The sequence below is a fragment of the Neolamprologus multifasciatus genome, chromosome 18 (genome assembly GCF_963576455.1).
Source record: "Neolamprologus multifasciatus chromosome 18, fNeoMul1.2, whole genome shotgun sequence".
Taxonomy (NCBI): domain Eukaryota; kingdom Metazoa; phylum Chordata; class Actinopteri; order Cichliformes; family Cichlidae; genus Neolamprologus; species Neolamprologus multifasciatus.
In genome coordinates this window covers 31050465-31077883 of record NC_140456.1, presented here as the reverse complement: position 1 = coordinate 31077883, position 27419 = coordinate 31050465, and the positions used below count along the sequence as shown (strand labels likewise).

The window sequence follows — 27419 nt, the reverse complement described above, 5'->3', positions numbered from 1 at the left end:
TGCAAACTCAACCTCCTTATTGAAGAGGAATTCTGCTAATTTCTGGTGTTATATACATAGCTTTTATTTCACATTATTATTTTATCTCAAATGCACAGTGGAGCTAAGACAGGAAAGCTTGAAGGAACACGGGGGAGGCAGTAAAAACCTGGGCATATGAAATAACAGAGCACGTGTCACCTGTTCTTCCCAGTGAGCTAAACCAGCCCCCCCCCCCCCCCCCCCCCCCAGATTTTTATTTTTTGTACTAATAGAGTGTATGTGTACAATTCAGAGTTCAAACGATCCTTTGTCTTATACTGGGCCTCGGTGCGCTCCCTCAGTTCATTTTATGTATGAAACAAGTTGCTATATCTAGCTAGACTAGCTTATGTTCCCTGAAGGTGGTTGTGTGTCTACTGTAGTATTGTACAGATAGCTTAAATCCCCAGGACGCTATTTTCAGTTGGGGATTTTTTAAATAACTGTAGTCAGCCCTATTTGTTATCTTCTGATTCAACCAAGATCCACTTGGCAGAAAAGATCACAACAAAACTCTATTTCTTTATTTCATTTTCCTCAAATGTCATTGAGATACAGCATCGAGGCGGCAGTAGCAAGTAAGGCAACAGCTGTAGCCATGGCAACACCTAAACAACAAAAAGGAGGACAGTCAGGACAGAGTACACAAGCAAGCATGTCCTTTAAAAAAAAAAATATATATTTTCGATAGTTAATCATTATCAAAGCACTACACAATAGACTTTAGTTATTTGAATACTGAGCCCTAACAGAAGACGATTGGATGATACAAAAAATATAATTAGCAAATGTATCATTCATCTTGCTAACACAATTTATTAAATGTAGATGAGAGGTCTTTACCCATGTAGTTTTTCTTGTGCTCTGGCACCTTGACTTTTTCTTGAGTGGGCTCTGAAAACATACAACACATCATCTAGGTTAACATCCCTCATCACCAACTCCTGCTTGATTATTGTGAAAATGGCGTAACTAAAGTACCATCAGTGTGCACATACAGGTGTTCATTTGATTTAACGGTTAGAATTTGTTAGTGTCATAAAATGTTGCAGCTAAGGAGTAAGTTTGTGATGTCAGGATGATTTCATTAAGTAACTTGTTAATTATTTGTTGTTTCAGTTTAACTTTGTGGTGGGAATTTTCAACAGACATCATTAATATAAACTGTAAACTGATAGTTATCATCGCACCACTGTTAACAACAAAAATAATCATTTATTGTTGTATTACTGAGGCTGGGGCTTTGAGGAGGTTGCTGACTCTATCGCCAAATGATGACACAGATGGGATATTGAGATTTTCCCAACCCAGGAAATTCCATTGAAGTGAACTTTTTTTTATACCCATCCATTAGATGGATGAGCTATGATGGTTTTTAATTTGTTTTAATATACATCTGACATCACATCTGCAGTTTGGCACGTGTTCTCTGCTGCAGCACATCACAATTACATATTTTGCATTCATATAGTAATGGCACTAAGATTTGGTCTGGAGGTAGGTGGAGCAGGTCATCTAGTATGTGTGTCAGATAGAAAGCACTTAAGCATAGGGATAAAAAGTGCTTGTATGAATGGGTGAATGATGCATGTTGTAGTGTTTTTTGTGCTCCAGGTGAGTAGAAAAGCGCTATATAAAAAAATGTGTCCACTTACCATTTAAACAATACCGTGACAACAAAAGGAGAAAGTGAAAACTGATACCCAAACTAGAAATTAGGTTTTGGTGTGAAAATACTACTTTACAAACACAAACTCTGTGCCCACCTGGTGTAATATCACACCCTGTGATTTCAAAAGTCGTTTCCTGTCTGGTATCCAAGTCTTCCTCAGCTGCATCAATGTCCAGCATCTCCTTCAACCGCTCAGTCACCTCAGATAAATCCTCATCACTGAACTGGTAGTCACACACACAGAGTGGCCCGCTCACTTTTAGTGGACAAAAGATACGATGGGGGAGGCAGAACAGCTCTGAAGGACAGACAGAGAAGCGCAGGTACAGTAACTAATATTGAGAGGTCGTGGATTTTAACATCTCTTCTAATGGTGCTCATCTATTAAGACACGACAGTAAGGTTATTCACTTCTAACTTTCATTCATTCTAAAAAAGTTGCTTTGAAGACGTCACCATCAAGTGATCAGGTGTAGATAGACAACATTTTTCTTATTACTCCTTATTCCTCCTCCTTACTCATTTAAAGAATTGTGGGAGAAAGATAATAATAATACTAATAATGGATTGCATTTATGCAGCGCTTTTTGAGACCCTCAAAGCGCTTTACATTTCCACTATTCATTCACTCAACCGGCCTCCTCAGTTCCTAGATGTTTATAGTATTGTTGAAAGATGACTGGGGAAAAAACAGTGGTAAACATCGCCCTGTCTAACTTTTTTGAGATGTGTTGCTGCCATCCCACAAAATGCTACATTTTCACAGTTTAAACATTTGATGCTTTTTATGTCTTGACCTTTTTGGAATTGGGGCTGTAGTTGTAGCATTTGTACTATTTGAACTAAACTGCTTAAAAATTCAGTGAGTTATGATCATTTTAGCTGTTTCATCTCCATAGACTTACATGGATTAACAGGTCTGGATCCCCCTTAACAATACACAAGCAGTGTCATTCTTGTGAGAAGCACTGGCCACATGTATACATGTGGATACACTGTGTTCATACCAGACCAACTATGAAATTGGGGTTTGGGATTAACAATAGTGTGTGCCATCCATTACTAATTGCCCACCTTGTACTGTTGAGGTCAGGTCTTATCTGTGTTCAAATCCTGCCTCTATGTGTTCATTGGCTGGCAGTAAACCCACCCATGACCCCGAACTTATCTATGTACAGCTGTAAGCAAGTGATTGGTGGAGCATACTGTGTCTGCACCTCTCTGTTGTTTGTCTCTGCAGCTGCCCTTGCTCTCCTGGTCTGATGCCAGCAGTTCCTCCAGCATCATTTGAACTCTCGTGGCCACCGTAGAAACCACATCCCTCTTCAGCAGCTGTCCGCGAGAGAGGTTTCCGTGAGAAAAGAATAAATTCTGTTTTCATTTCATTTGTGGGTCATTCTTTTTCTCAGATGTTGAACTTCAAATCTTTTATCTGGAACGACCCTTATGTTAAAGAATTACCTTCTCTGCCAGTCTGGCCTTTGGCTTGTTGCTGTGTAGATAAGCTCTGCTGTGGATTGCTCCTGTTACTGACACGCTGCCGCCACACTGCTGAATCACATCTGTTAACCTCTTGTTTTCCTAACACAAAGGAAGGCAAAATTTTATTTCATGGTCATGCACAAACTTCTCAAAACTTGACTTAACTTTACCCCTCAAATATGTATAATTTTAACAGAAATGTACCAAACACAAGCACATGTGTCCATTTATGGCTTCACTGCCACTACTTGTGTGACGTGTCATCTACCAATCACAAGGTCTGTGGTTCAATTACGTGCTACTGCAATCTACATGTCAAAGTACCATTGGGCAAGATACTTAACCTACTGGATCCATAGGTGGAAACCTACTGAAGTTTCCACCTATGGATCCATCGGAATGTGAGTGTATGTGCAAATGTTAGATATGGAATTTAGGTACAGAAAAATGGGGTTATGAATGTGTGTGTGCCTGGGTGAATGAAGCTTGTAGTAAAAAAAACAGTGCTTTAAGTGCTTAATTAGAGTAGAAAAGTGCGTCTCTTACCGTTGTGATGAGCAGCTGAGCTGTGTATGTCTGTCTCACATTCCTCCTCTAGAGAAAAACACTGGAAGTCAGAATTTTTTTGCTGCCTTTCAACAAAAAATCACTTGTTATTTATCATCAAGCCACAGCAGTCTATGTTGGAATTGATTTGCACATAAAAGTGTGCAAATAATTGATCCTAAACCAGCAATCAAGCATTTATTCATTCATTCAAGTATCATAAACAACCTGTCCCACTGTGAGCTCCGAGTCCTCGGGTAGCCTTTTTCCATCAATCAGACACAGTCCGCTCTCAATCTGGTGTGCCCACGCTTTCAGTCCTTCCTGAAACAGAAAACCAAGTCAGAACTGTTCCCATGAAGAAAAAAAAAGGTCTCATGCATAAGTGTGTGTTCCAACCTTAAGGCACTCCTCCATATTTCCTGTGCTGGTTCTGTTGTTTGGTAGTGGTAGCAGCATGTCTACATTTAGACTGCATGACACGGTGGCCCAGGAGGAGCACAAACCCGACTGGTACTTCCAGTCTGCAGGCTTAGCCACACTCTGGGAAAACATATAAACAACAACAACAACAGCATTGTATGAAAGAGAACAGCACAACATATATCAAGACTGTGAACCTTGTGGCCTACATCTCACTTTAAAAGGTTTAATTCACAACCCCGGATAACTGTAACGTGGAAGGACTTTACTGCTGTGTTTGTGAAGTCAGAACATAATAGATTTCCTTGTTCAGTGAATAAGACTTATAACATCATACTGAAATAGTGTTCCAAAACTGTGATATTACATGTTTTGGGAAAAGCAAAGAATGTTTTTTGAAGGCAGTACACATTTGAGTAATATTTTAGAGCTGTGCAGATAGAAGCTGCTTTTCTGTAAGACATGAGAGATGCAAACTGACCTTGGGGTCTTTGATGTCAAAGGTTCTACAGACAGTTCTAGTCCACTGGGTTAAAGAACATCCACAAACACTGTATGGTAGCTACCTGAGCCAAAGGCAAAGCTGATGAAAAGGATACTTTCTGGTTTTGGGATTGATGTGCAGCGTGACACAGTCTGTGATATCATCATCTGCAGGGTCCCACAGGTGCTCAGAGGAGATCAGATTTTCCACTGCAAACAGCAGCTAGACACACACACACACACACGCTGCATGATGTTACCAATTTTTTACTTTTCTGTGGTTACATTTAATTTCACTCCTTTTGGAGTTGGGGATTATTCTAGCACTGAAGTGCAAATGTCAAAGACAAATTGAAAGACTGTTTCCAGTGTATTAAAGTTAAGTTAAGCAAGCTCCTTATGGAGTTGTAGGGTTTTCAGGCAAACCTTTGTCCTCAGTGTTATTTAAGATATACTTGACTGGGTTTAGAGCTTTAATTAGTTCAACAACATCAGCTAAAAGAAAGTTTGCATTTTGGTAAAAAAAAAAAAAAGTTGAGATGATCACCGATGCCAGTGTTTTTGTGAGAAAGTTTCTAATAAACCTCTGAATTATTTTTATTTCTTTTAGAGCTACATAAAGAACAAAATCATGCTCCAACAATATTTCCACCATCAAACTGAATTAGCTCTTCACACACTGTGTTTAGTCTTGAACCACATGAAAGTCACATGATGTCTTCCATCTGAACAAGCTAAGCTAACCCTGTTAGCAAATTTTAATATTAAATAAAGCATTTTTTAACAAATCTGTGCTGAACTGTAAAGACTTATAGTGATAATTATCCATTCAACACAAAGACAAAACTGGTAAAAAAAAAAATGCATCCATGGGAGAATGGCAATTCAAAATCTATAGTTGACCAGAAAGAACACAAAGGCTTGCCTCACATTTCCGAAAAAACATCTTGAAAATGTCCAAGACTTTTGAAAAAACATTTTGTAGCCTAATGAGGAAAAAACAAAACTCGGGTTTTTGGTAAAGTTTGATTCCCATTACATCTGGCATAAAACTAACAGCATTTCATGAAAAGAAAATCTCACCAACAGTCAAACTTGGTGGTGGTAGTGTGATGGTTCTGCTTCAGTACTTAGACAACTTGCCATAATTGATGGAACTATGAATTCTGTTCTCTACCAGAAACTCCTGAAGGAGAACGTCTGGCCATCAGTCAGTACACTGAAACTCGAGATCACTTGTTATGATAATGTTCCGAAAAACATACCAGTTCTTGCTGCCACACGTAGCACATCCAGGTATTAGGTTTATGTGCAATTACTTTTTCACATCGGGCCAAGTACTGGAGGTTTGGAGGCAAGTTTCCTGCACTTAAATTGTCGAATTTCCTCCATGATTTTTCTTTTTTTTAAAGCTTTGGAATTCACAGCTGGTGGAACTATCTATTTATGTGCAGCCACTTATGTGTTAACATTCATGGAAGTCACCACTACTGGAGCTTAGCAAGAGTGAGAGCATAAAGCACCAGGTGACAGACATATTAAAACATTTTTTTTAAATTTGACATATAGGCTGCACATTTTTTAGAATCACTTAAAACAATGATAAAAAAAAAGTAAATTGTAAAAAAAATTTACAATGCTCATTTTGATATATTCATTTTAGATCAAAGCCACAGAGAGTAACTGGATTATGGGCAAAAAAGCTAAATGTGGCTCTAGAGCTGCAGGTTTGAGACCTCGTTTCTAATCACTTAAGTTGATTTTCGATTAAACTTCACACTACAAGCTATAGCACATTACAAGAATTTCAAAATAATTTTGCTGGAAACAGTGTCAACATGACTCTCACCTGTCGGAGTGTAGTTAGTGCGTCCTTGGCATCTGCATCAGTGATGATGAAGACTCCCACTACAGAGAGGCCTCCGGGCAGCATCCTGGACACCTGGAAATCAATAGCAAACATGAACCCTTGCAGTGTGCAAGTCTGTCTACCTAGGTGCACAGCTCATTTCAAAGCACATTCCACTCCTCATTTAATACATGAGCATAATACATGCTGAAATCAAATCAGTTTGTGCTGGAAGAGAGGCATGGCCCTCTTTAACTACCTGTCGAGCATGCTCGGTGACCCACTCCTTGTCCACAGAGTTTCTAGCTGCAGCAGCAGTCTCCTCCTTTTGGGGGGTCCGAATTGCCATGACAACAAAATCCCTTTGCGTTGAGCTCTGAAATATTTAGTCAGTAATATTGATTAATCTCTCTTCACTCTACACACAGCGTGTTGATGTCCTATTGTATTGTGACATATGGTGCTCGCCTATTAATTTTAAAGCGTGTGTACAGTACTGTGCAAAAGTCTTTAGCCACTCATTGTTTCTTTAGATTTTGCCAGAAAAATTGGAAATAGGTCCAGTGATTTATGGAAATGTGCAAATATACATGGAAATACAGTATACAGGCTAAAACTCAGTTATAATTCTAACTAGCTTGAAAGTCAATATTCAGCATGACCACCTTTATTCTTCAACACAGCATGAACTCTCTTAGGCAGCTTTCTAGTAATTTCTTTACGCAGTCTTCATGAATTGTTCTCTTGACTTTCTGAAAGACTTTCTGCATTTTGTTTTTTTCTCTGTCAAGATGATTAAATTAAATTTTATTTATATAGGGCCAAATCACAAAAAAAAATGCCTTGAGGCGATTTATATTGCAAGGTAAAGACCCTACAATAATACAGAGAAAACCCCAACAATCATATGACCCCCTATGAGCAAGCACTTTAGTGAGAGTGCAACATTACTGACTGCAATGCAGAAGCAAACCACAACAGAGGCTCTGTCAATGTTTTACAGGTGGCTGTAGACACTTTCCTGACTGTCTGAATACATATTGACAATTTGAACCAAAGATTTCAAATTTGGATTCATCACTCCATAAGACCTGCTGCCATGGATTTTCAGTCCAGTTCTCGGAAACATTCCTCTGAAAATGGTCACATACAGAGACTATACTGCAATAGACAGACCTTCAGAAAGCCTGAAGAACTGCAGCTCAAGACCATGATAAAAATGACAAGAATGTTTGGATCTTTGGAAATAAAACTTAGAAAATGGGGGTGGCAGAATATTTCTGCACAGTCCTATATGTAGTGCATTTAATTAATTTCCATCTAATCTTTGAGAACATAGAATCATTTTCACCATTTCACAGCTCACATAAAACTGAGTAACTCTGGACTCCATCCTGAAAGGATTTTAGTATTTTTCAACTATTTTCTGATATTATATGGACAGAACGTCTAATAGACAGATTCACTTTTTCTTTTTTTCTCATTTCACTTCTTAAGTTTAACACAACTGACAAACGTATTGGAATACTATTCAAAGTATTTGGGACTGTTACTTGCTTCTAAAAAGGACATTGGTTGTAGCCCTGATTCAATATCTTGAACAAATTTTACATATGCCACCGCTAGACACACTCTTTTCATATATAAAAAAAATGGTATAATGAATGCAAAGTTCTAAAGCCTCTGTTTTTACACATGGCCTAATACACGACAGATGTTAGTATACACAGGTACCTGTCCAATTAGCAGTCCTGTGACTGGGTCTGCCTTTTGTTCACAGAGTTTCGACAGATATCCCTCCACATCATCTTGGACTATATATCCACGACCCATTATTTCTGACAGGGAAATGAAGAGGTGATATAAACATTGCACTTTATCCAAGAGCTTCTGTAAATAAACAGTTCACGGAAAAAGATGTGGAGCACTAGAACAAGTGAGTGTTTCTAATCTATAAATACGGTTGAATTAAAAGCAGTAAATATGCAGTCGCTCTTTGATTATTTACAGCTGTTTGCCCCTCTAACTTTAGCTAGCTCATATTTTAGCTACATTTCATTAAAATAACAGTTCAGGTTCACTATAAAATACAGCGTGGACGTCATGAGCTTCCACGTACCATAGAAAATATTCAAAAGAAGTAAAACAGTTGCTAAAACCTCAACCAAAAAAGCAGGCAATTTTAACAGGTCTAATGGTTCGTCAGCAGATCAAAAAAAAAAATGCATTGACAGATTTCCGTCGCACGTCTGTGTCGTAATAGGTGACTCGGGATGGAAATGGTCAGTATACCAAAGCGAGAGTTTTTCTTCAAAATAAAATTTGCTGCAATAAGAGCCAAGTAGGCTTGGAGGCAAGACCAGATAAATACATTGTAGCTGCCCATATACATTAAATTAACAATTTAACTTTTATATTCGAAGAGCGTATATCGATTCATCGCATCTCAGCTTTAATAAGTAGTTTTCATTTACCTCGTCTAACTTCATTACCTTATTTTGAAAGTATGAAGCAAACTTCCTGCCTGTGTACGCGTCTAATTTGACATTTTTTAGTTATTAGTTTGGTTGTAGACGGTGCACAGATTAAGATTATTTTACAAGAGTTTAACGTTATTCTTCGGGACGAGTAGGCAGCGATGGCGGTCGTCCTGCTTCAGGCTCTGGAGCGGACGGAGCTGAATAAGCTCCCGAAAGGCATCCAGAACAAGTTGGAGAAGTTTGTAACGGAGCTGCAGAATGCTAACGAGGTGCTCCAGACTCAACATGAGCGATTCAAAGCAGACAGCGGTGGGTACTTAGAACAAGTCCGTATTGGTTATCTATTTGGCGTTTAACTTGCTTTTGTTGTTTGCTAGATTCCAGTATTCTAGTATTTAGAGTACTCACTCTGTTTGGGTATAAAACATGTTGTATGTGTTTCACTACCCTTACTCCTGCACGCTAACGTTAGCTGCGCTATCAAGCTAAGGCTAATTTTGGCGGAAGGGAGATGTGTCCAGTTGTTGAAGTTATTTTATTATTAAGCAGTGATGTGTAGTGTGTTGAAATAAAAAAAAAAAAAAAAACAGTTCCCAAATTATTGAAAAACATCTTGTACCAGCCTGTGTTTTTATGTTGTCGCCATTAACCAAATGCACACAATGTTACTGTAAATTCGAATAGAGTTTGGCACTACCTTTTATCAGTACTGAAAAGGGGATTTTGTCAAATTATAAGTTAATATATATGTAAATATTATATAGAGATATATATAAAATATAAATAAATAATAATCAGCATTGCAGATCTGTGTTTGTGACCGGACAAGTACTGAAGTGTAATTTCTTGTATACACCTGTGTTCCTGTTGACTGTTGCCCCTTATAGAGCAACAGTACTTTGACATGGAGAAGAGATTGGCGGAGAGTCAGGAACAGATCTTGTCTGCTACCAAAGATCTGCAAACCCTCAAGGAGGAAAATAAAAAGCTCAGTAAGTCATCATATGCATATCAGCCGGTGTCTTTATTCTACATGTTGTCTATATCAGCACAGAACTTAATTGTACAGTCCACTTTGAAAAAAATTACACTGATGTTTAATGATGCACTGATTGTGAAATTCTGGGAAAACAGGATTATAAAAAAATGTAGGTTGAAATCAGATGCTGATGTTATTCCATTTGTTTAGTTTCTTTTTAAAATTTGTTTGTTGTTTCAGATCAAATAGATCTTTAGTAACTGAACAGTTTTAACAATATTTTGTTTTTATTCACTTACATTTCCCATTTTTCCTAGAAAAATATAAATAACCGAGGGGTGGCTTGAAATGTTTGCACAGTCTTGTAAGGCTGATAACAAGTGATATTGGTTTTAGCCAATGCTGATATTCTGCTGTTATAGATGACCATCCTTGTTGATGTTCTATATTATAGGCCTAAACAAGGCCTATTTAGTTTATAACACTGGCTGAAATGTTTCTGCAAACACACTCTGAGTTAGACATTTCAGAGGTTACAGCTGCTAATGGCACCTGATTTGGGTGTGAGGGTTATTAAAAGAAATCTAGTGTAATTCATTGTACTGTCATTTTATGCTTTACCAGAGACTGTTTTTAAATGAATCATGAGGTTTTAGTGTAGTCTAGCACTGTTTTTCTGGATCTCGTGATGCCATGGGTTGTAATGTTTCTCTCTTCAGATGAAGAGTTGAGCGCTCTAAAGGGAATAGAAGGAGAGAGCACCGAAGATAAACCATCGCAACAGGTAAACATGCCCATAAGGGCTTTATATTGACATAACTTAAAAGCTGTGCTGATACAATTATGCTTCATTTATCGGTGCTACACCTAGCTAAATCTTTGAACATGGTTAGTGTTTACTGCCATGTTGTGCGAGTACATAGCATGATATCACTGGGTGGGTTGGTTGGTTGCTGCTAGTAGACAATGATTGTTAATCCGTTACTGATAAATTGATAAACTGCAGTGAAAAAATAGCCAGAAATGCACAGGAGGAATCGATGGTACAGAACAGGCCAATCACAGTAGTCATGGGCTGTGCTGACTTGACGTATAGTTACATTTCTAGGGAGGTGAGGTCTGAGGGATTTCCCACTGAAGCATATATCCTAGAATTGTATGCTGTAGTGGACTCACCAAAAATATAAACTATTCTAAAATCAACATCTTTAAGCTTGGTAATGGTAGCATCATTTTGAGATTATTTAACAGAAAAAAGGATTATTGTACTTGTAAATATACATTGATGAGTGTGTAATTACATCTTCTAACTAATTACTGCATTCTCATAAACTCAGAAGTGATCTATTAAAAACGCATAGGAGCAGGCACTAGTTATTAGGAGCTACCATGTGTGCCCCTCCATCTTGGATATAGTACTCACGATGGACACTGTTGCCCTGGGTTTTATGTATGTGCTCGAGACTGGTCTGGAGAAGAGAACTGTGGTGTCTGATATGGAGGCAAATTATAATTCCTTTTCTGCATTTTCAGACTAAACAGTTTATTCTTACATTGTGTGAGAGTTTTGTCACCAAGTGTCAGAGTGCAGCAATGTTAGAGCCTCTTCAAATAAAGCTTCACTAAAACTGGCTAAGAGTAGCTAGCACGTGTAAAAACAGCAGCGCTTACCAGGATATTCTCAACAACTCACGTCAGTATCACTGTCATTGGTCACAAGTGAGCTTTCCTGACTTACTGGCTTGTATCGGATTCCTTTCACAATTTTTGCATACTCCTCCAGAGTGAAGAGTCTGTACTAATTCTGCCAAGAAGAGTGCTGAAATATCCATCCAGAGTTATACCAGAAGCTCTTGTTGATGGCTACCTCTGTTTGAGGTGCATCTTGCTAAGAGACATTTAACCAAGTATTAGTGAGGGTGTACGCATGTGTTTGAGTCTGTATGTTTTTGACCCTGTGTGAATTAGTGAAAAACCATTACCTCAGCTAATAAAAAAGAGACCTTTTACTCATCATTAACACAGAAATTCCTTTAGAAGTCTGCTGGAGATACCGGATAATTGTTACACATTTCAATTTTCTACACACTCTTAGTGTAGTAGTATAATTCAAGTACTGTTTGTGCACGTATGTATGGATACAGCAAACCAAGACCAAGTATGAGATTGAGGCAGAGAAGAGAGAGCTGGAGCGGTTGCTAGAGAAGAGAACACAGGAGGTGGAGAACGTCTCTGGTAAGTTCACTACAGAAGCTATACACCTCGATAAATTGTGCATGTTTGGTTCAGTGGAAACCTGTTAACGCTTCTTTTTGTGGTCTGTGGATTTGTCTTTGCAGAGGATGTGAAACGTCTCAATGAGAAACTGACAGACTCAAACAAAGTGAAGATGGAGCTGCAGTTAAAACTGGACGAGATACAGTCGTCTGCAGCATCTGTACAGGTGCGCCACACACACACACACCAACAGGTTCACCTTATGTTAAACACACCAAATAAACTACACAATAAGCAGGTAAGAAGCATAATATTACACACAAACAGATGCTTTGCTTTAATCTGTGTTTCAGATGTTTGCTTAAACTGCAGTCTGCCAAGAACAGCAGCTGCACTTGCGAGACGGGCTTGGGGTCGTCTTGCAAGGGCTTGAGGCTAAAATGACTGATCACAATAATCATTATTTTTGACTTAATCGAGAAGGCCTGCAGTCCTGCAGAGAAAGTGCTTACTGGCACTGAGTTCTACTTGTGGAAGCCAGACAAGGGACAGGCTTTTAGAAGACAGTGACCTTTTAGTTGGACAGTCTTAAAGGGATAGAAAATGAAACTGTTTCGTTCAGACAAGATGTGTTGAGGCCTGTTCAGGTTGAACAAAGATTGCGAATTATTTATTTTTGAGCTCATAGTAAAAGCCATAATTGGTCCCCCTTTAAAATGCCATTTTTTTCCTCTGGAAATCTTCTGTGGTGTGAAGAGAGAAGTGTTACTGGAAATGTATCTTACAGCACCGGGAGAAGCGCATGGAGCAGGAGAAGGAGCTGCTTGAGAAGAAGATCGAGTGGTTGACTGCAGAGCTAAAGACCAAAACTGAGGAACTGCTGAACACCAACAGAGAGAAAGGCGAAGAGATCCTGGAGCTGCAGAGCAGTCTGAAGAGCAGCGAGCAGAAGGTAGGATTGATACAGTACTGTATTTACATTCAGTACTGTATAAACTGAATGTAAATTCCCTGTTGGTTTTAATCTCCTTTATTATCAGTAGTTGTGGAATATGTAGGGTTAATTAGCTATTCTAGCCACAGCGCTAACGTCTTTATTAACAATATTTCCTTTCCACAGGTGGCTGTACTGGAAAGTCAACTCGCTGTTCTGAAGGAAACCGGTGAAAGTCAGAATAAAAGAGCTGAAGACCTCAACAACAAACTGAAACAGGTAACACAGAAACACTTGTGTAGGGCTGCAGCATTTGATTATTTTAGTAATTGATTAATTGGATAAGAAATACTTTTGACTTATTAATGAGCAATAATAAATATTCAAAAGAGAAAAAAATAAAGGTCTTTCAAAATGAACTGTTCATTGGTTTCCATTTTAGAAACTGCATTGTTTTTGTTTTGTCCGTCATCTGTTTCATTTGTCCAAAAAAACACCAAAAAACTCCTTTGTTTTTATGCGTCATATTCAATTTTAGTTTTTAGAGAAAACATTTTCTTAAATGCAAAAATGTATAAATGCTATCAAGTAGAGTCAAAGTCCAATAAAATAAGATACATATGTGATAAGTCATAAAAATGTCATCTATACTCTGTCTTCTTGGAAAGCTTTGAGTTTTTGAACATGTTTCTGCATGTGTCAGGAGCTACAAAGTTTGCTTTTATTTATGTCTGAGTTTGTTGATCAGGTGCTTTGATAAAGGACTCCCACCAGCTTTTTCCCAGTAAAGGTTTTAACTCTGATCACAGGAACAGCGCTGCTGTTTTGGATGCTAGAAACATATTTTCTTTCACTCAACATCTCAGTAATGGCTCCGCCTCTTTGCTCTTCACTGTAAACAGACTAACTCCACGTTAAACTGTGCCAACGTCACTGTCTCTGTAGTGTGTTATCAGACTTTTCATTTTACGCGCTGCTCATGAATACATTTCTATTGGAGCTGTGATTTTAGTGGCAAATGAGGGTGAAACCCTCTTGTTTGTGTTTCCATGGTGACAGTGGTGAGCTACAGAGCTGTGTTTAAGCGCTTAAACTCTAATTAGTTGCCTTCGAAACTTTGTGCTCCAGGATTTATTGAAAGATCTCTTCAAGTATGTTTAATGGTTTTATTGATCAAACAATTGATCAGCATTTTTTAATCTGCCAATTTAATTAATGTTACAGTGATTGCATACACATATTTTATGCATTGCATTTATTTTGTGTATTTCCAGGTCAAAGATGAGAAGAGCGCCATGGAAGAGAAGTACCGCAACGAACTCAATGCTCATGTCAAGTTGTCTTCACTCTATAAGGTGAAAAGTCACTAAGATAGTTGTTGCTTAAATAACTAAGACCTTCTGTCACACTGTAGTGCCATGTTCTTCTAAGAGTCATTGTTTTCCTCCCTGTAGGGGGCAGCAACAGACATGGAGACAAAGACCCAAGAACTGAGCAGAGCTGTTGAAGAACTCAGCAAGCTGGTGAAAGAAACACTTGAAGGTACAAATCCATGTTTTTAGTTTTGTTTCTGCACACCTGGTCATTAAATAAAAAGTCTGAATATTAGTTTATAATGCAAACAAAAACTAGTGCCATCATCAACCCCATAGCCTTTGTAGTAAATGTGTATTCTTAATATATTTAACCTGCTCTGTACCTTTCCATATTCAAAGTGTTACTGATGAACTCTGTGTGGTTGATTTTGCTCTCTTTGCAGCCAATAAGGCTCTAGAAAAGAAGGTGTCAGAGGGTGAGGAGCTAAAGACTCGTCTTGAAGAAGAGCTTAAAGAGAAGATCAAGAAAATGGAGAAGGAGTTGGAAAATGCTACAGTGAAGGCTGCAGGCAAACACTGCTGTAAGAACACACACGTCTTACCTGTGCTTATCAAGCTGAAGTCTGCTTTTATGAGAATGTCTCTGGAAACCCATAACAGCTTTATTTACATGTGCATGTTGTGTTCCAGGCATGCCTTCTATGACTGAAGAACAGTTGGATGCCATGTGCCCTTCAGCAGCCTCCATTGCAGCGATTGTTAAACCTGGCATGAAGTTCTTTGATGTGAGTTCACAGGATTTTACCAAGGTGTCAGTGAGAATTAGACACTACGTCTGAATCCAATAAAACACCTTTGGGATGTGGTAGAAGGGCTATTTGGTATTATGAATATCCAGAAAAGGTGCCATAAACCACATCATCATGGAGCAGATTTTCAAAGGAGTGTTTTGAACAAAATTTTAGGCCATTAGAGAGCATTGTATTGCTTTGCTATGTTACGTCAAAAAAAAAGGGAGGGCTTAACCAAGGATAACCATTCATTTGTTTATTGTGGTTGTTACTTGAGACACTCTGATATATTGCAAGTTTCTAGATATTTTCAAGTGTGCTGTAAATCGTCCTTCCAGTAGTGTATCTGTACTACTGTAGTGTAGAGAGCAGTGTAGACTTTTGTGGTTAAGAATTCTTCCTTTGCTGTCTCTGTGTTTAGCTGTATAATGCGTATGCTGAGTGTCAGACACACCTTCAGCTGGAGAAGCAAGAGACGAGGAGAGTGAGCCGTGTGCTGGATGAGATTGTTCAGGAGGTCGAATCCAAAGCTCCTGTCCTGAAACAACAGAGGGAGGAGTACGAGAGCATGCAGAGATCCATGGCCTCCCTGTGCAACAAACTGGAGCAAGCTCGAACAGTAAAGCAGCTGTTTTATAAACCCGATTGATTCACTTTTTGATTTGTTTGGTTACATAAAACTTACATATTGTTCATTTTTTGCCATTAGGAAATCTACAGTTTGCAAAAAGAGAAAGAGGAGGTAAAGCAGCACTGTGATACCCTGGAGAGAGAGAAAGTGAGGATTGAAAGACTCTTGGAGGATGCATCTGCTCAGGTATGCTAAGGCTACGTTCACACTGCAGGTCTTAATGCTCAATTCCAATTTTTTTGATCAAATACGATTTTGTTTTTGTCTGGTTGTTCACATTACAAATAAAATGTGACAGCAAACGTGCTCTAGTGTGAACGGTTCACGGCCCTCAAAGCAGCCCGCATGTGCAAGAGAAGACGTCACACACAACATGCTCTGTTTACGGAAGAAAAAGTGGCGGCTACAGAGCTAGTAGGTGTTGTTGCAGCACTCTATCAATTTCTGCACAGTCGTAACCGACAGAATTTTGACAAATTAATTAGAGAAAGAAGGACACTGAGAAAAAAGAGAGCTGTAACAATGGCCTTGTTTGCAGCAGTGGCTGCTACCTCCGTGCAGAGGTATATATAGACATGGAGTCAGAACCAGGAGTGGTGGGATTGGGATGTGGGAGGCCGTCTGTCTTGTGTCAGTGACGTAAAAGACAGATTTAATGCAACATGACCATTCAAACAGCAGTCGCTTTCTAAAATATCAGATATGTATCGGATTCAGTACCACATACGAAAGTGACCTACATTGGATTTGAAAATATCGGATTTGTGCCGTTCAAACTGTCATACCATGATCGGATATGGGTCGCATAGGGTCAGAAAAGTCGGATTTGATGCACTTTTGCCTGCAGCGTGAACGTAGCCTAAGATATTCAGAGAAATACACGGAAGAAATTCATTCATTAGTGCTGTTATATCCGATTAGGTTTAATGCCCATCATGTGAGTGGGGAAATAATAAATTATTAATGTCAAACACAGAGTAGAGCTTGCACTGATTCATTTCTCTCCAGGTGTGTGGTCTTCTGGTGGAGTTGGAGGAAGCCAGGGGCAACCACGTGACCAAGGATGACGGCAGCTCTGCTGACATTTCTAGGACTTCAGAGGTGATCAGCCCTCACCAGCTGTCTTTCCGCAGTGTGGAGGAGCTCCAGAGACACAACCAAAGCCTTCTGGGAAGGCTGAGGGAGCTGGAGGAGGAGAAGGACAAACAGCAGAGCCAAGTAACATCAGCACGGTAAATGTGATGGGGCTATTATATTTAGCCCTGCTACTTGTTTTTATAATTGGTGTACAATTGTGTCCACAATGCAGTAACACAAATGTCTTAACACTGAACTTTCAGTAACTAGTAGATGTGATTTTAATTGGATGTACAGAAGCAAATCAATCTAACCATTGGGAGTTTGGTGTCTGCACGCCACTGAGATGACAAAAGATTGGACTGTAATGTCTGGTGTGGTAGTCACAGTAGAACTAGTCAGCATTTGTTCTTAGGTAATTTGATCAAAGATTGATTAAGGAATCTCAAAAGATGCGTTAGAGCAGCGATCCCCAACCTTCGTGCCTCGGTGAGTCGTTTGGTACCGGGCCGCGAGACGTGAGGCTCAGGTATGAAATGTATGGTTTTCAGGGATTTTATCGGTTTTCGGCATTATTTTGTTATTGTTTTTATTGTTAACTTGGTTTTCCTGGGTCTTTTCATGTGTGTTATGAATAAATCTTATTTTTTCGGTACCGGTACTAGTTTTATTTTGTTGTATTTATCCGCGACACCTTAAAGGCCGGTCCGTGAAAATATTGTCGGGCATAAACCGGTCCGCGGTGCAAAAAAGGTTGGGGACCGCTGCGTTAGAGGCTTGCTGCCGCTCTGTGGGTGATTGTGTGATTTCAATTGAATTCAGCATTATTATTTATTTGTTATTATTAATGCTAAAACACATTCTGCAACAGCCTGGCTAAGCTGGTGAGCATGTAGTCCAGACTCATTCCATGAAAATATTTTCATGGAATGAGTCTGGACTACATGAGTCTTTTTAGGCAATGAACTACTGAGCTGCTGAAAATTTTAAACATTGTTTTGTTTTCTAAACTGCAAATTTCCAAGTTCCTGAGAGTGTACTCTTTTTAAAACTTCAAAATGAGCTCAAATATTTAAAAAAAAAAAAAGTGAACAGTGTCTCAGACTCAACCTTTTAAATCTTGCATTTGCACTATTTTAATTAAATATTCGTTTAATTCATTTGCAAATTATCAAATTGAATTATAGCTATTTTACCTGTCATGGAACGGGGATTGTAAATACTTTATTGTAGTATTTTTAACAATATTGCAAGATTAATACATTATTTATCTTGGTATTCACATTACTGTCAACCAGTTAATTATGAAGTCAACTGATATCTTTATTTATCGTAGTTAATCAGGGAAGATATCTGTCTATTTTAAAATCAAAATTCAAATTCAAATTTTAGTTGTCACATACACAGTACGATATGCAGTGAAATGCTTAGACAACTGCTCGTGACCTAAAGAAAAAAGAAAAGGCTATGAATAAGATAGGAGATAAATATGAAAATTAAAAAGGGTAAATTTAACTTGGAAGGAATAAAATAAAATAAAATATAAAAATTAAGTTAAAAATGAAATAACTGTACAACACAAATTAGAATGAAGGGTAAATTTAACTGGGAAAGAATAAGATAAAATATATAAATTAAAGTTGAAAATAAAATAACTGTACAACACAATACACAGTATAGAAATATATAAGAATGTATGAAGAAATATAAATATATATATACACAATAACAGCAGCTGTACAAGTATTAACTGGAAATGAGGAATATAATGTCCAGTGTTGTGCAATCCACATTATTTAGTGTATTTTAAAGATGAAGCATGTGCCCTTGGTTTCTTGTAGGATATCAGAGTTGGAGTCCAGTGTGGATCGACTTCATAAGGAGGTGGAGCAACTGAGAGAGCAGAGGAACCAGCAGAAACAGCTGGCAGACTCAAATGCAAGGCAGAGAGACATGTACAAGGCTTTGCTGACACAGAGCACTGGCTTCAGTCTGCCTCCTCAAGGTGACAAAAAATACTAAGACCTGTATGTAGCATCTTTGTTGGTGAATACACACACAGTCAAGCTTTTATTTTTATTTATTTATTTTGTTTGCAACTTCAGGTCAAGACTCTTCTCCCCAACCTGCACACGGCCGCTCTTCAATACCAGCTACTCGCTCTACTCCTCAGAGAGCTGCTGCTGCAGAGTCGGCACAGAATGCTCAGACAAAAGCAGCTTTAAAACAGGTACACACGAGCACATCTCTATATGAAAGTGAACGTTGAGTTAGGAATCGAATTCTTGAAGCTCTTCTGATGTGCGTCTGTTCCCAGCTCAATGACGCCTTCGCGCTGTATAAGAAGGAGAAGGCAGAGAACGACAGGATACTGAATGAAACCAATGATCGGCTGCAAAGGCAGCTGACAGAACTCCGCTCCAGCCATGCCAAGCTGACTTCTCAGCTGGAGTTCAGCAACAAGCGGTGGGTTTAGGACACAAAACACTAATGTGACAGTTTATGCTTTTTTTTTTACCCCTCGCCTGTAAATGGCTGAAGGAGTATTGTTGTTAAATGCAGTGACTCAGTTTTCAAATTGATACAATAGTTGCATCTATTAAAAATCTTGTACGAGTTTGAATGTCAGTGACCTCAAGGTCAGAAGAAATTTTTCTCAATCTTGTGAATGCAATAACAAAGTGATGTAGCATTGATACCATTGGTGTGTCTACCAGGAGGCTTAGGGGTAGTACTGGGAGTTGCCAGGATTTATTTTTAAAGGCTGAGATCTGTGTGTGTTTCTAAATACCAGATACGAAATACTCCAGGAGGCTGTATCAGCATACCGCCGAGAGATCATTATCCTTCAGGAGAGGAACCAAAAGATGTCTGCAACAGCTCAGCGACACGAGCACGTTATCCACACAATGAGCCAGGACCTGAGACAGGCTAATGAAAAAATTGCTCTGGAAGAGGTGAGCAAGACAAGCAGTGGGGATCAGGACGGCTAGAAAGATAAAGGGACTTATGGAGTCAGTTGGGCTGGATGTCATTCTAAATATAGCAGAGACCACAGTATTGTGAGAACATTAAACATTAAAACTAATATTTTCCTAAGATAATATTAACATAGTAGCTTAATTTAGGCACATATGGGTTTTTTTTGCACTTGTAATAACTTAATTTACAGCTGGGCCACTTGACCACTGCAAGGAGTTTTATTTATAACTTATTTTGCTAGACTAATGGGTCTGTCTGCTTTTTAACCTAAAGGACCGGTTGACAGATTTTTGTGTTGTAAAATTTCCGCGCCTTCTTTTCTCTCTTTGCAATGGAATTGGCCTAGTTGGCCCGCAGCCTGAGTTGATCAAAACAAGAGAGGATTTTCAATACTCCAGAGTTCTTTCTGGTTTGGTCTATTAAACACCTGTGATATGTCTGAGAAGTTTATATTAACTCACCTTGGAAGTACATTAAACGTCACTATGAATGATTGGTGACGTTGAGGTTATAGTAGACTGTATCAATGTGCGTTTTAGGCTTCAATTCCACATTTACTTCAAACATCTTTTAGCACTGGCGGATTCGCAGTTTAATGGCCGAGCCACACATGACACCTACATGTTAACAATTTATGTTCACGTAGCTTTTGCAGTTGCTTCATAAACATAAACGGAATAAAAAGGGAAATGAATGTGCTCCCTAGTAAGTTAAAATTCTAATCATGTGTACTTTTGGGTGTGAACGAGACAAAACAAAAATAATCTTTCTTGGTGAGAACAAGAACAAAATATTACACATATGATCCTCTGAATTTGGATCAAGTTCATGGTCATATTTGTTGTTTCATGGGCACTTTTGTCACCTTTGTCATTTTATCAGTAACCTGCGTCTGTCTGTAGGTGCGTGTGGAGAACCTGACTAAAGAGAGAGACATGTTGAGACAAGCAGAGAGTCGACTCAGTCGAGAGAAGGAAGCTATGCTGGCTGAACAACGTAACCAAAACCTGTTGCTCACCAACCTCAAGACCATACAGGTACCATATTACAGCAGCAGGGTTTGGAGACATGATGCTTTTGGTAATTTCTATATGTATGAGGTAGGGCAGGGCAATATGGACAAAAATATTTATCACGATTATATTGGAAAATTTGCGATAACGATATAACTGATATCAATATAATTCCACAACTTTATTAGTGTAAAAAAAAAAAACCCATCAATTTACTTTCACTCAGCTGTTTTTTATGTGCATTAAAGCTATATAAAAATGTAACGGTGCAAATGCAAATACCTTGCTGATAGTTTAACCAAAAGGCATTTTCAGTGGAAATGGGCTGACATATCCTGAGCATAACCATGTATAATATGCACAAAAGTTAAAAAGAGGTGCTTTGCAATATGAAACTGCAGTGTGCCAAATAAATAAGTCAAGTCCATATTCTTTGGACCGTAAGGTGCACGGGATCATAAGGCACATTAAGCGAAACAAATCAGTCAGATAAGTCTAACTTTACTCAACTCATTCTTCGTGCTTCCTCCACTTCTGTACCATTGACTCATTAATGCTGAATTCTCTGTTCCCATGTTCTACTGCGCGATTGATAGCCTTGAGTTTAAAATGTGCTTCATACGCATGTCTCTTAACTGGTGCCATTTTGGGGTCCTTATACACACACACAATACGGTAATATTATGTTGAAGCGCAGTATGTATTACTCCGCTAGGCTCCTGACTACGGTAGCTGTAATGCTCCAACAATCCATCAAGTAGCGTGGCTTCGTAGTTTACCAAAGTCATACTAAGACATTTTTTGACAGATTTTTGAGCATAAAATGAGTTCGAGGTCAGTAAGCACAACCAGAATTCATACATAAGGCGCACCAGATTTCAAGGTGCACTGTTCATTTTTGAGAAAATTAAAGGCTCTTAAGAGTGCCTTATTATAATAATAATTATAATAATAATAATAATGGATTGCATTTATATAGCGCTTTTTGAGACCCTCAAAGGGCTTTACAATTCCATTATTCATTCACTCTCACATTCACACACTGGTGGAGGCAGCTACAGTTGTAGCCACAGCTGCCCTGGGGCAGACTGACAGAAGCGAGGCTGCCATATTGCGCCATCGGCCCCTCTGGCCATCAACAGTAGGCGGTAGGTGAAGTGTCTTGCCCAAGGACACAATGACTAAGACAAACAGAGCTGGGGATCAAACCGGCAACTGGCAAACCGGGTTACAAGATGAGCTTCCCAACTCCCTGAACCACGGTCGCCCCATTATAGTGCAGAAAATACGGTAATAACGGCGGTCCACTTGCATGTTCTACAAAAAATGTGCTTTGGTGGGTATCTGACGGACAAAAACCAAATCAGTTCCACATCACTGAGGTTGCAGGTTTTTAAAAACAATTCTTGTTCATCTGTTTCATTCAACAATCCACTTTTGCCCTTCTTGTTTTCCGTCACCGCCATGCTTTTTCTGCCATGTGCGTATGAAAACAAAGGCACCGCGCATTTTACCTATATTCTATCACGATATGTCATTTTCTTATCATTGCCTAACATTATAAAGTATAAAGTGAAGTATAATATGGCCCAGCCGTAGTATGAGGTGTATGTAAATATACCAAAGCTTTAGACTACTCTGAACACCTGTTTTGGTAGTCATCTCTTTCTCCTTCAGTATAGGTATAAAGCATGTCTAAAGTTTAAAAGTGTTAAATTCACTTTCTTCGTATGTCATGTCCAGTTGACAATGGAGCGTGCAGAAACAGAGACACGCCAGCATCTGAACAACAAGATAGAACAACTGGAGTCAGAACTGGCTTCGATGAAGACCAGACTAGAACAGGAAGTGGCACAGAGACATGCCCTCGGGCGTACTATGGACGTATGTATAATATTTGTGTTTATTTCTTTCATTGTAAACGTTGTTGGAGAGCGCATGGCTCGAGTAGACTGATAGACTGTGTGTGTGTGTGTGTGTGTGTGTGTGTGTGTGTGTGTGTGTGTGTGTGTGTTATAAGAGTTTCATTCCTTGTTCCTTTGTAACCTCCATTTGCTCTACAGGCTCAGTTGTTAGAAGCTAAGAAGCAGCTGGAGACCCAAAACACACTGCAGCAGAAGACCAGGGAGCTGCTGCGTAGCTCTGAACAGCAGGTGGCAGCACTGAAAGCCCAGCTGGCCTCTGCTACCTCCTCTGAGGCTACCACCACCTCCAGCACCACCACCACGCCAGTTACCAGGGCCGTAGGCCTCCGAGCACCATTGAGAGGTAAGTTATTATGGCCGTACAAAGGGTTAATGTACCTGTATACTCAAAGTCAGCTGTAAAACAATAGTAATGTCTCCCACAGTGCGCTCTCCAGTCCCAGCAGCCTCCCAGCTACCCAGCCAATCAGAGCAGGAGCTCTCAGAGGTGAAAGGTCTCCTGCACAGTGTTGAGGAGAAAAAGAGTGAATTAGAGGAGCAGCTGAAGAGTGCTAATGCCTCCGTAGAGCAGTATAGATCTGTGGTGCTGACTCTGGAAGACAGTCTAGAGAAAGAGAAGGAGGTACCGCTCCTAAATACTACTAAATACTGTACTTCCTTGCTCTGTGCACCTTTTAACATACTCTCATACTGACCTTTCTTCATGCTTTAGCTACGTTCTCCTCTGGAGGTTCGTCTGAAAGAGTCTGAAGAGGTGCAGAAGCAGCTGGAGAAGAAGATTTTAGAGTTGGAGAAAATGAAGCAGCAAGAGCAAGAGGAAAGAAGAAAGGCTGTGGGTGCAGTGGAGAAACAAGTGAGTTATAATTTAACATGTGTTCTGATACAATCACACGTTTACTTAGTGTTGTGGTCATAAGTTTGCATATATACACTTATCAGGGATAAATGTTATAGTAATTTAGACTTTTACTGATCTCTTAGAATAGAGTGGAACAATTGAACAGCATACATCTTTAATGACTTTAAAAACAAGTGCCCGTGTGGGCAGCTGCAAAGTTGAGCTTGAAAGTGTTAATTTTGGACTAGGGGGTTCTTTCTTGGATGTCACCCACTCAGTCCACGGCTACATTAAACTTGCTTCAATGTGGACCGTGACAGTGGTGTTTCAGCAGTTTCCGGGCTTGAGCCTTGGAGTTAGTTAGTTAGTTAGTTAGTTAGTTTGCCGTGGTCTGGAAAAAGACACATCTGAATAACTTGAATTTGAACAAAATTTGGAATCTACATTTGTTTAGAAATTGCTCCACTAAATCTTCGCGACTTGCGTAAATCTATAATTTCTTAGATCTTTGCTGAATTTCTGGGACTTTCCCATTGTTGTATATTGGTCAGTCTAATTTTCATTTCAGACAAATACATTTTTATGCTGACAAAGAAAAACTAGCAGTTAGAGTCAATCATGATGACCAATGAGAAGTAAATAGGCTTTGACTGTGTCAAGTTAAAATGCATTGTAGAACCTTCGGCACCACTTTGTAAAACATTTAAGTCAGTGTTTGTATATATTTGAGCCTGTGTGTATAATTTTTGTCCCTGTGTTGACTTCTTTTACGTCATTAAGGCTGTATGCCAAATTTACCATCACATTCACACCCATGATGTCAACTTGTGACTAAATGTTGACTCGATGTCGACTTAAAGATTCTACCATACGTACAATACAAAGGCAACAAGAAACGTGAAAAAATAAGCCAGGCAGTCAAAAACTATTTGCACATCTGTATATAAGGTGCTTTTTAAAAATGCTTTAACAGAGCATCAGCTGTTTCTACTCTCATGGCAATGATCATTAACTGGCAGCCACATGATTAATTGTGTATGCCATTGTCACTAGGAAAGTAAGCCCTGAAGATGGCTTAATTCAGGTTTTTCTACCAATCCCTATACCGTGTGTTTTATCGTCTGCATCCCAAATCAGTACCCAACTGAGGACCCACTTGGTGCAGGAATGGGTAATATGGCCCAAACACGATATTTCAGAGAATTACCACGATAGCAATAAATTTGCCAAAATACAGAAAAAATTGGTTGTTATTCATTTGACAAAATGAACGTAACACATTGACTTGAAATATTCTATGAAAACTACTTTAAAAAGTGCAATAACTTTAAGAAGTATAAAAATAAAATTTCTCCCCCTGTTCTTTGCCTCAGACTGAGGTAAGGCTGTCATACTACTTGACTATAAATCTGTGGTTAGTGCATAGTAATTCACAGATAACAATGAGTCCGGGAGTGCCGTCTTGAAAAAATGTCCTTTTCCCTAGGGGTGTATTGCAGGTCTAGCTGCTCACAAGCTGCATGAAGCCTTCCTTCTCCACTGTTTGGATTGGCATCATATCTTTTGCCAAACAAATGGTGACAGTTTGGGTAATATCGTCTACGTCCAGGTGAATAGAATCAACCTTTTGGGATTTACTTACCTGGATCATTGAGAATACATCAAGTCATACAACTGGCGAGAGACTTGGTGATGCCATGCTGAACTAGCTTACTTTGTTTTAGTTTTGTAGCATTAGCTGGAGAGCTTTCCTCCCAGGCTTTCAGACATTCCTGATACAGGCTTGGGTGCTGATGCTTAAGAAGGTGAAATAAGTTAGAGATATTTCCCCCCTTCGACATTACAGGCTTTTTGCACTCATATTATCGTGGTCTGTTGTGTATATGCTGGTTTGTATCTAAAATAATTCCACACCACTAAAGTAGCTGCTCTTTTGGGAATTGAATCTCCAACAGTAACGCTTCCAGCCATGTTTGCCTTCACCATCACAACTTTAATAACTTTGTGCTGCATGACCCACGTGAGCATAATTATTATGAATGATATGACAAATTAGTCACCAACAATTATTTGTTTTTAAAATGCAAATTATAGAATGAGCTCAATTGTTCAGGCACATATAGATCCACGGACAACTTGATAATGCAATGACTGTAATCTCCTTTACTCTCTTTGTACAGGTGTGTGAGCTACAACGCAGTCTGAAGGCCAGTCGGGTAGAGCAACAGGAGGCTCTGGAGAGGGCAGCTGCTGCTGTAACTCTGGAGCAGAAGGCTGTACAGGACAGCCTGCTGCAGGTACACACACGTGCATTGATTAATATACTTGGTTTCTACTGTACTTCTACCAGTTTTTACCCTTCAGCCGTAAAAAGGTGGTGGGGTGATGACAATACAACTCATAAACAAGGCAACGTAGATCTTGGATTAGCTTGAATCTCAGTGACCTAATTTTCAGAAATTCTTGTGAATTTCATAACTCAAAAAATAAGTTATCTAGATTTTCAAATTGATAACATAGGTGCATCTACTAAAATTCTTGAAGGAGTTTGAGGTTAAGGTCACTGAGATTCAATTTTCTAAAACTCTTGTGGACTTGATAACTTGACAACAAGGTGATGTAGGATTTTGAAAATGATATCATTAGTGTGTTTACTAGGAGGCTGAGGGGTAGCGCTGGCGGTTGCCAGTATTTTCTTTTTAATTTTTGCCTACAGTAAGAAAACCACACTTGGCATGCAACTGAAGGTCCCTCCCCTTCTCTTCTCCTGTCAGACTAAGCTAGCTGGAGAGGCACAGGCTAAGTATGAGCGGGAGCTAATGCTTCATGCTGCTGATGTGGAGGCTCTACAGGAACTGAAGAAAAAATTCCAACAAGGAGCAGCACAAAAGATGGAGATAGAGGAGGAATTGAAGAAGACCACCTCCCTCCTGCAGGAGAAAACTGCAGCCTGGAGTACAGCAGAGAAAAAGCTGAAGGTAGAACAACAACCCAATAATCTTAATCGGGCAAGCTAACATCCCTCTTTTCACACAGGTCTGAATAACTGTTTGAGATATATAAAGTTGAACAAACCACATTATGAATCTTAGTTTAAGAAAATTAAAATGTAATTAGAAGACTGTTTGTGAATGATCGTAACAGTCCTCACTATGACTGTCATTCAGGAGGATCTGTCAAATCAGAGCCGTCACTGTGAGGAGTTGGGAAAGCAGAATTCCCTCCTGCATGAACAAATGGATGAAATAGCTGCTAAGAGCCGCAAGCTGCAACAACAACAACAGCAACCGCAGCAGCTTGACTTGTCATTCAGTGAGGAAGGAAAGACCACTGAGCAAATACTAGAAATACTCAGGTACTGTAACACGAGCTGGTTGATCAGTGTTTGTGTTATTGTGTATTGAAAGTATTGAAATAGCTGACACTGCAGTTTATTTTATAATAGAGTATGTAAACATTGTTACCTCTGAAGCACCTTATGATGAAATAAAATTCTAATAATTCTTTCATTATAAATCTTTTACTTGTGCAAAGTAGAACTGAGTGTAAAATGTGCATTTGCGGTGCAGGTTTGTGCGGCGGGAAAAGGATATCGCTATAGCGCAATGTGAGGCGTCTGACGGAGAAGCTCTTCGTTACAAACAGCGAGTGGAACACCAAGAGAGAGAATTAAAGGAACTACAAGAAACCCTAAATGCTGAGAGGGAGAAGATGCAGGTATGAGTTGGGGGAGTGCTTGATCTGTTTTACCTTTGATCAA

General features: G+C 39.2%; 2 protein-coding genes across 6 annotated transcripts in view; one reads left to right on the top strand and one right to left on the bottom strand.

The window, feature by feature from the left end:
* Window positions 1-523: 523 nt before the first annotated feature.
* On the bottom strand, window positions 524-8741 carry odr4 (odr-4 GPCR localization factor homolog). Its single transcript, XM_085139825.1, has 14 exons — window positions 8596-8741; window positions 8211-8314; window positions 6736-6852; window positions 6477-6569; window positions 4744-4850; window positions 4626-4662; window positions 4121-4264; window positions 3950-4045; window positions 3722-3769; window positions 3155-3274; window positions 2911-3025; window positions 1788-1991; window positions 865-915; window positions 524-629 (listed from the first exon to the last, which is right to left on the bottom strand). The coding sequence occupies exons 2-14, from the start codon at window positions 8307-8309 to the stop codon at window positions 559-561; spliced, it is 1302 nt and encodes a 433-aa protein (XP_084995951.1). The 5' UTR covers window positions 8310-8314; window positions 8596-8741; the 3' UTR covers window positions 524-558.
* A 245-nt stretch (window positions 8742-8986) lies between these two features.
* The window catches only part of LOC146498376 (nucleoprotein TPR-like), a 33021-nt gene continuing 14588 nt past the window's right edge, over window positions 8987-27419 (top strand). For all 5 annotated transcript variants that reach the window (XM_085139817.1, XM_085139816.1, XM_085139815.1 and 2 more), the window contains exons 1-27: window positions 8987-9265; window positions 9844-9948; window positions 10655-10719; window positions 12080-12170; window positions 12275-12378; window positions 12940-13104; window positions 13273-13365; window positions 14361-14441; window positions 14541-14628; window positions 14846-14983; window positions 15093-15187; window positions 15615-15812; window positions 15903-16010; window positions 16833-17056; window positions 18743-18906; window positions 19007-19131; window positions 19219-19367; window positions 19696-19858; window positions 20786-20920; window positions 22640-22780; window positions 22960-23164; window positions 23247-23443; window positions 23534-23674; window positions 25840-25956; window positions 26434-26637; window positions 26827-27014; window positions 27229-27376. In XM_085139817.1, coding sequence (XP_084995943.1) covers window positions 9115-9265; window positions 9844-9948; window positions 10655-10719; window positions 12080-12170; window positions 12275-12378; window positions 12940-13104; window positions 13273-13365; window positions 14361-14441; window positions 14541-14628; window positions 14846-14983; window positions 15093-15187; window positions 15615-15812; window positions 15903-16010; window positions 16833-17056; window positions 18743-18906; window positions 19007-19131; window positions 19219-19367; window positions 19696-19858; window positions 20786-20920; window positions 22640-22780; window positions 22960-23164; window positions 23247-23443; window positions 23534-23674; window positions 25840-25956; window positions 26434-26637; window positions 26827-27014; window positions 27229-27376 — 3783 coding nt within the window. In that variant the 5' untranslated portion in view covers window positions 8987-9114. The remainder of the gene's footprint in view (window positions 9266-9843; window positions 9949-10654; window positions 10720-12079; window positions 12171-12274; window positions 12379-12939; window positions 13105-13272; window positions 13366-14360; window positions 14442-14540; window positions 14629-14845; window positions 14984-15092; window positions 15188-15614; window positions 15813-15902; window positions 16011-16832; window positions 17057-18742; window positions 18907-19006; window positions 19132-19218; window positions 19368-19695; window positions 19859-20785; window positions 20921-22639; window positions 22781-22959; window positions 23165-23246; window positions 23444-23533; window positions 23675-25839; window positions 25957-26433; window positions 26638-26826; window positions 27015-27228; window positions 27377-27419) is intronic.

Excerpts from the sequence above, each read along its gene's own strand:
- odr4 (XM_085139825.1), bottom strand. The coding sequence starts at position 8,309 with ATGGGTCGTGGATATATAGTCCAAGATGATGTGGAGGGATATCTGTCG. Across the intron at positions 6,853-8,210 it reads CAGGACTGCTAATTGGACAG|AGCTCAACGCAAAGGGATTT; the intron begins GTACCTGTGTAT and ends TAAATATTTCAG. Across the intron at positions 4,851-6,476 it reads CACTAACTACACTCCGACAG|CTGCTGTTTGCAGTGGAAAA; the intron begins GTGAGAGTCATG and ends GTGTGTGTCTAG.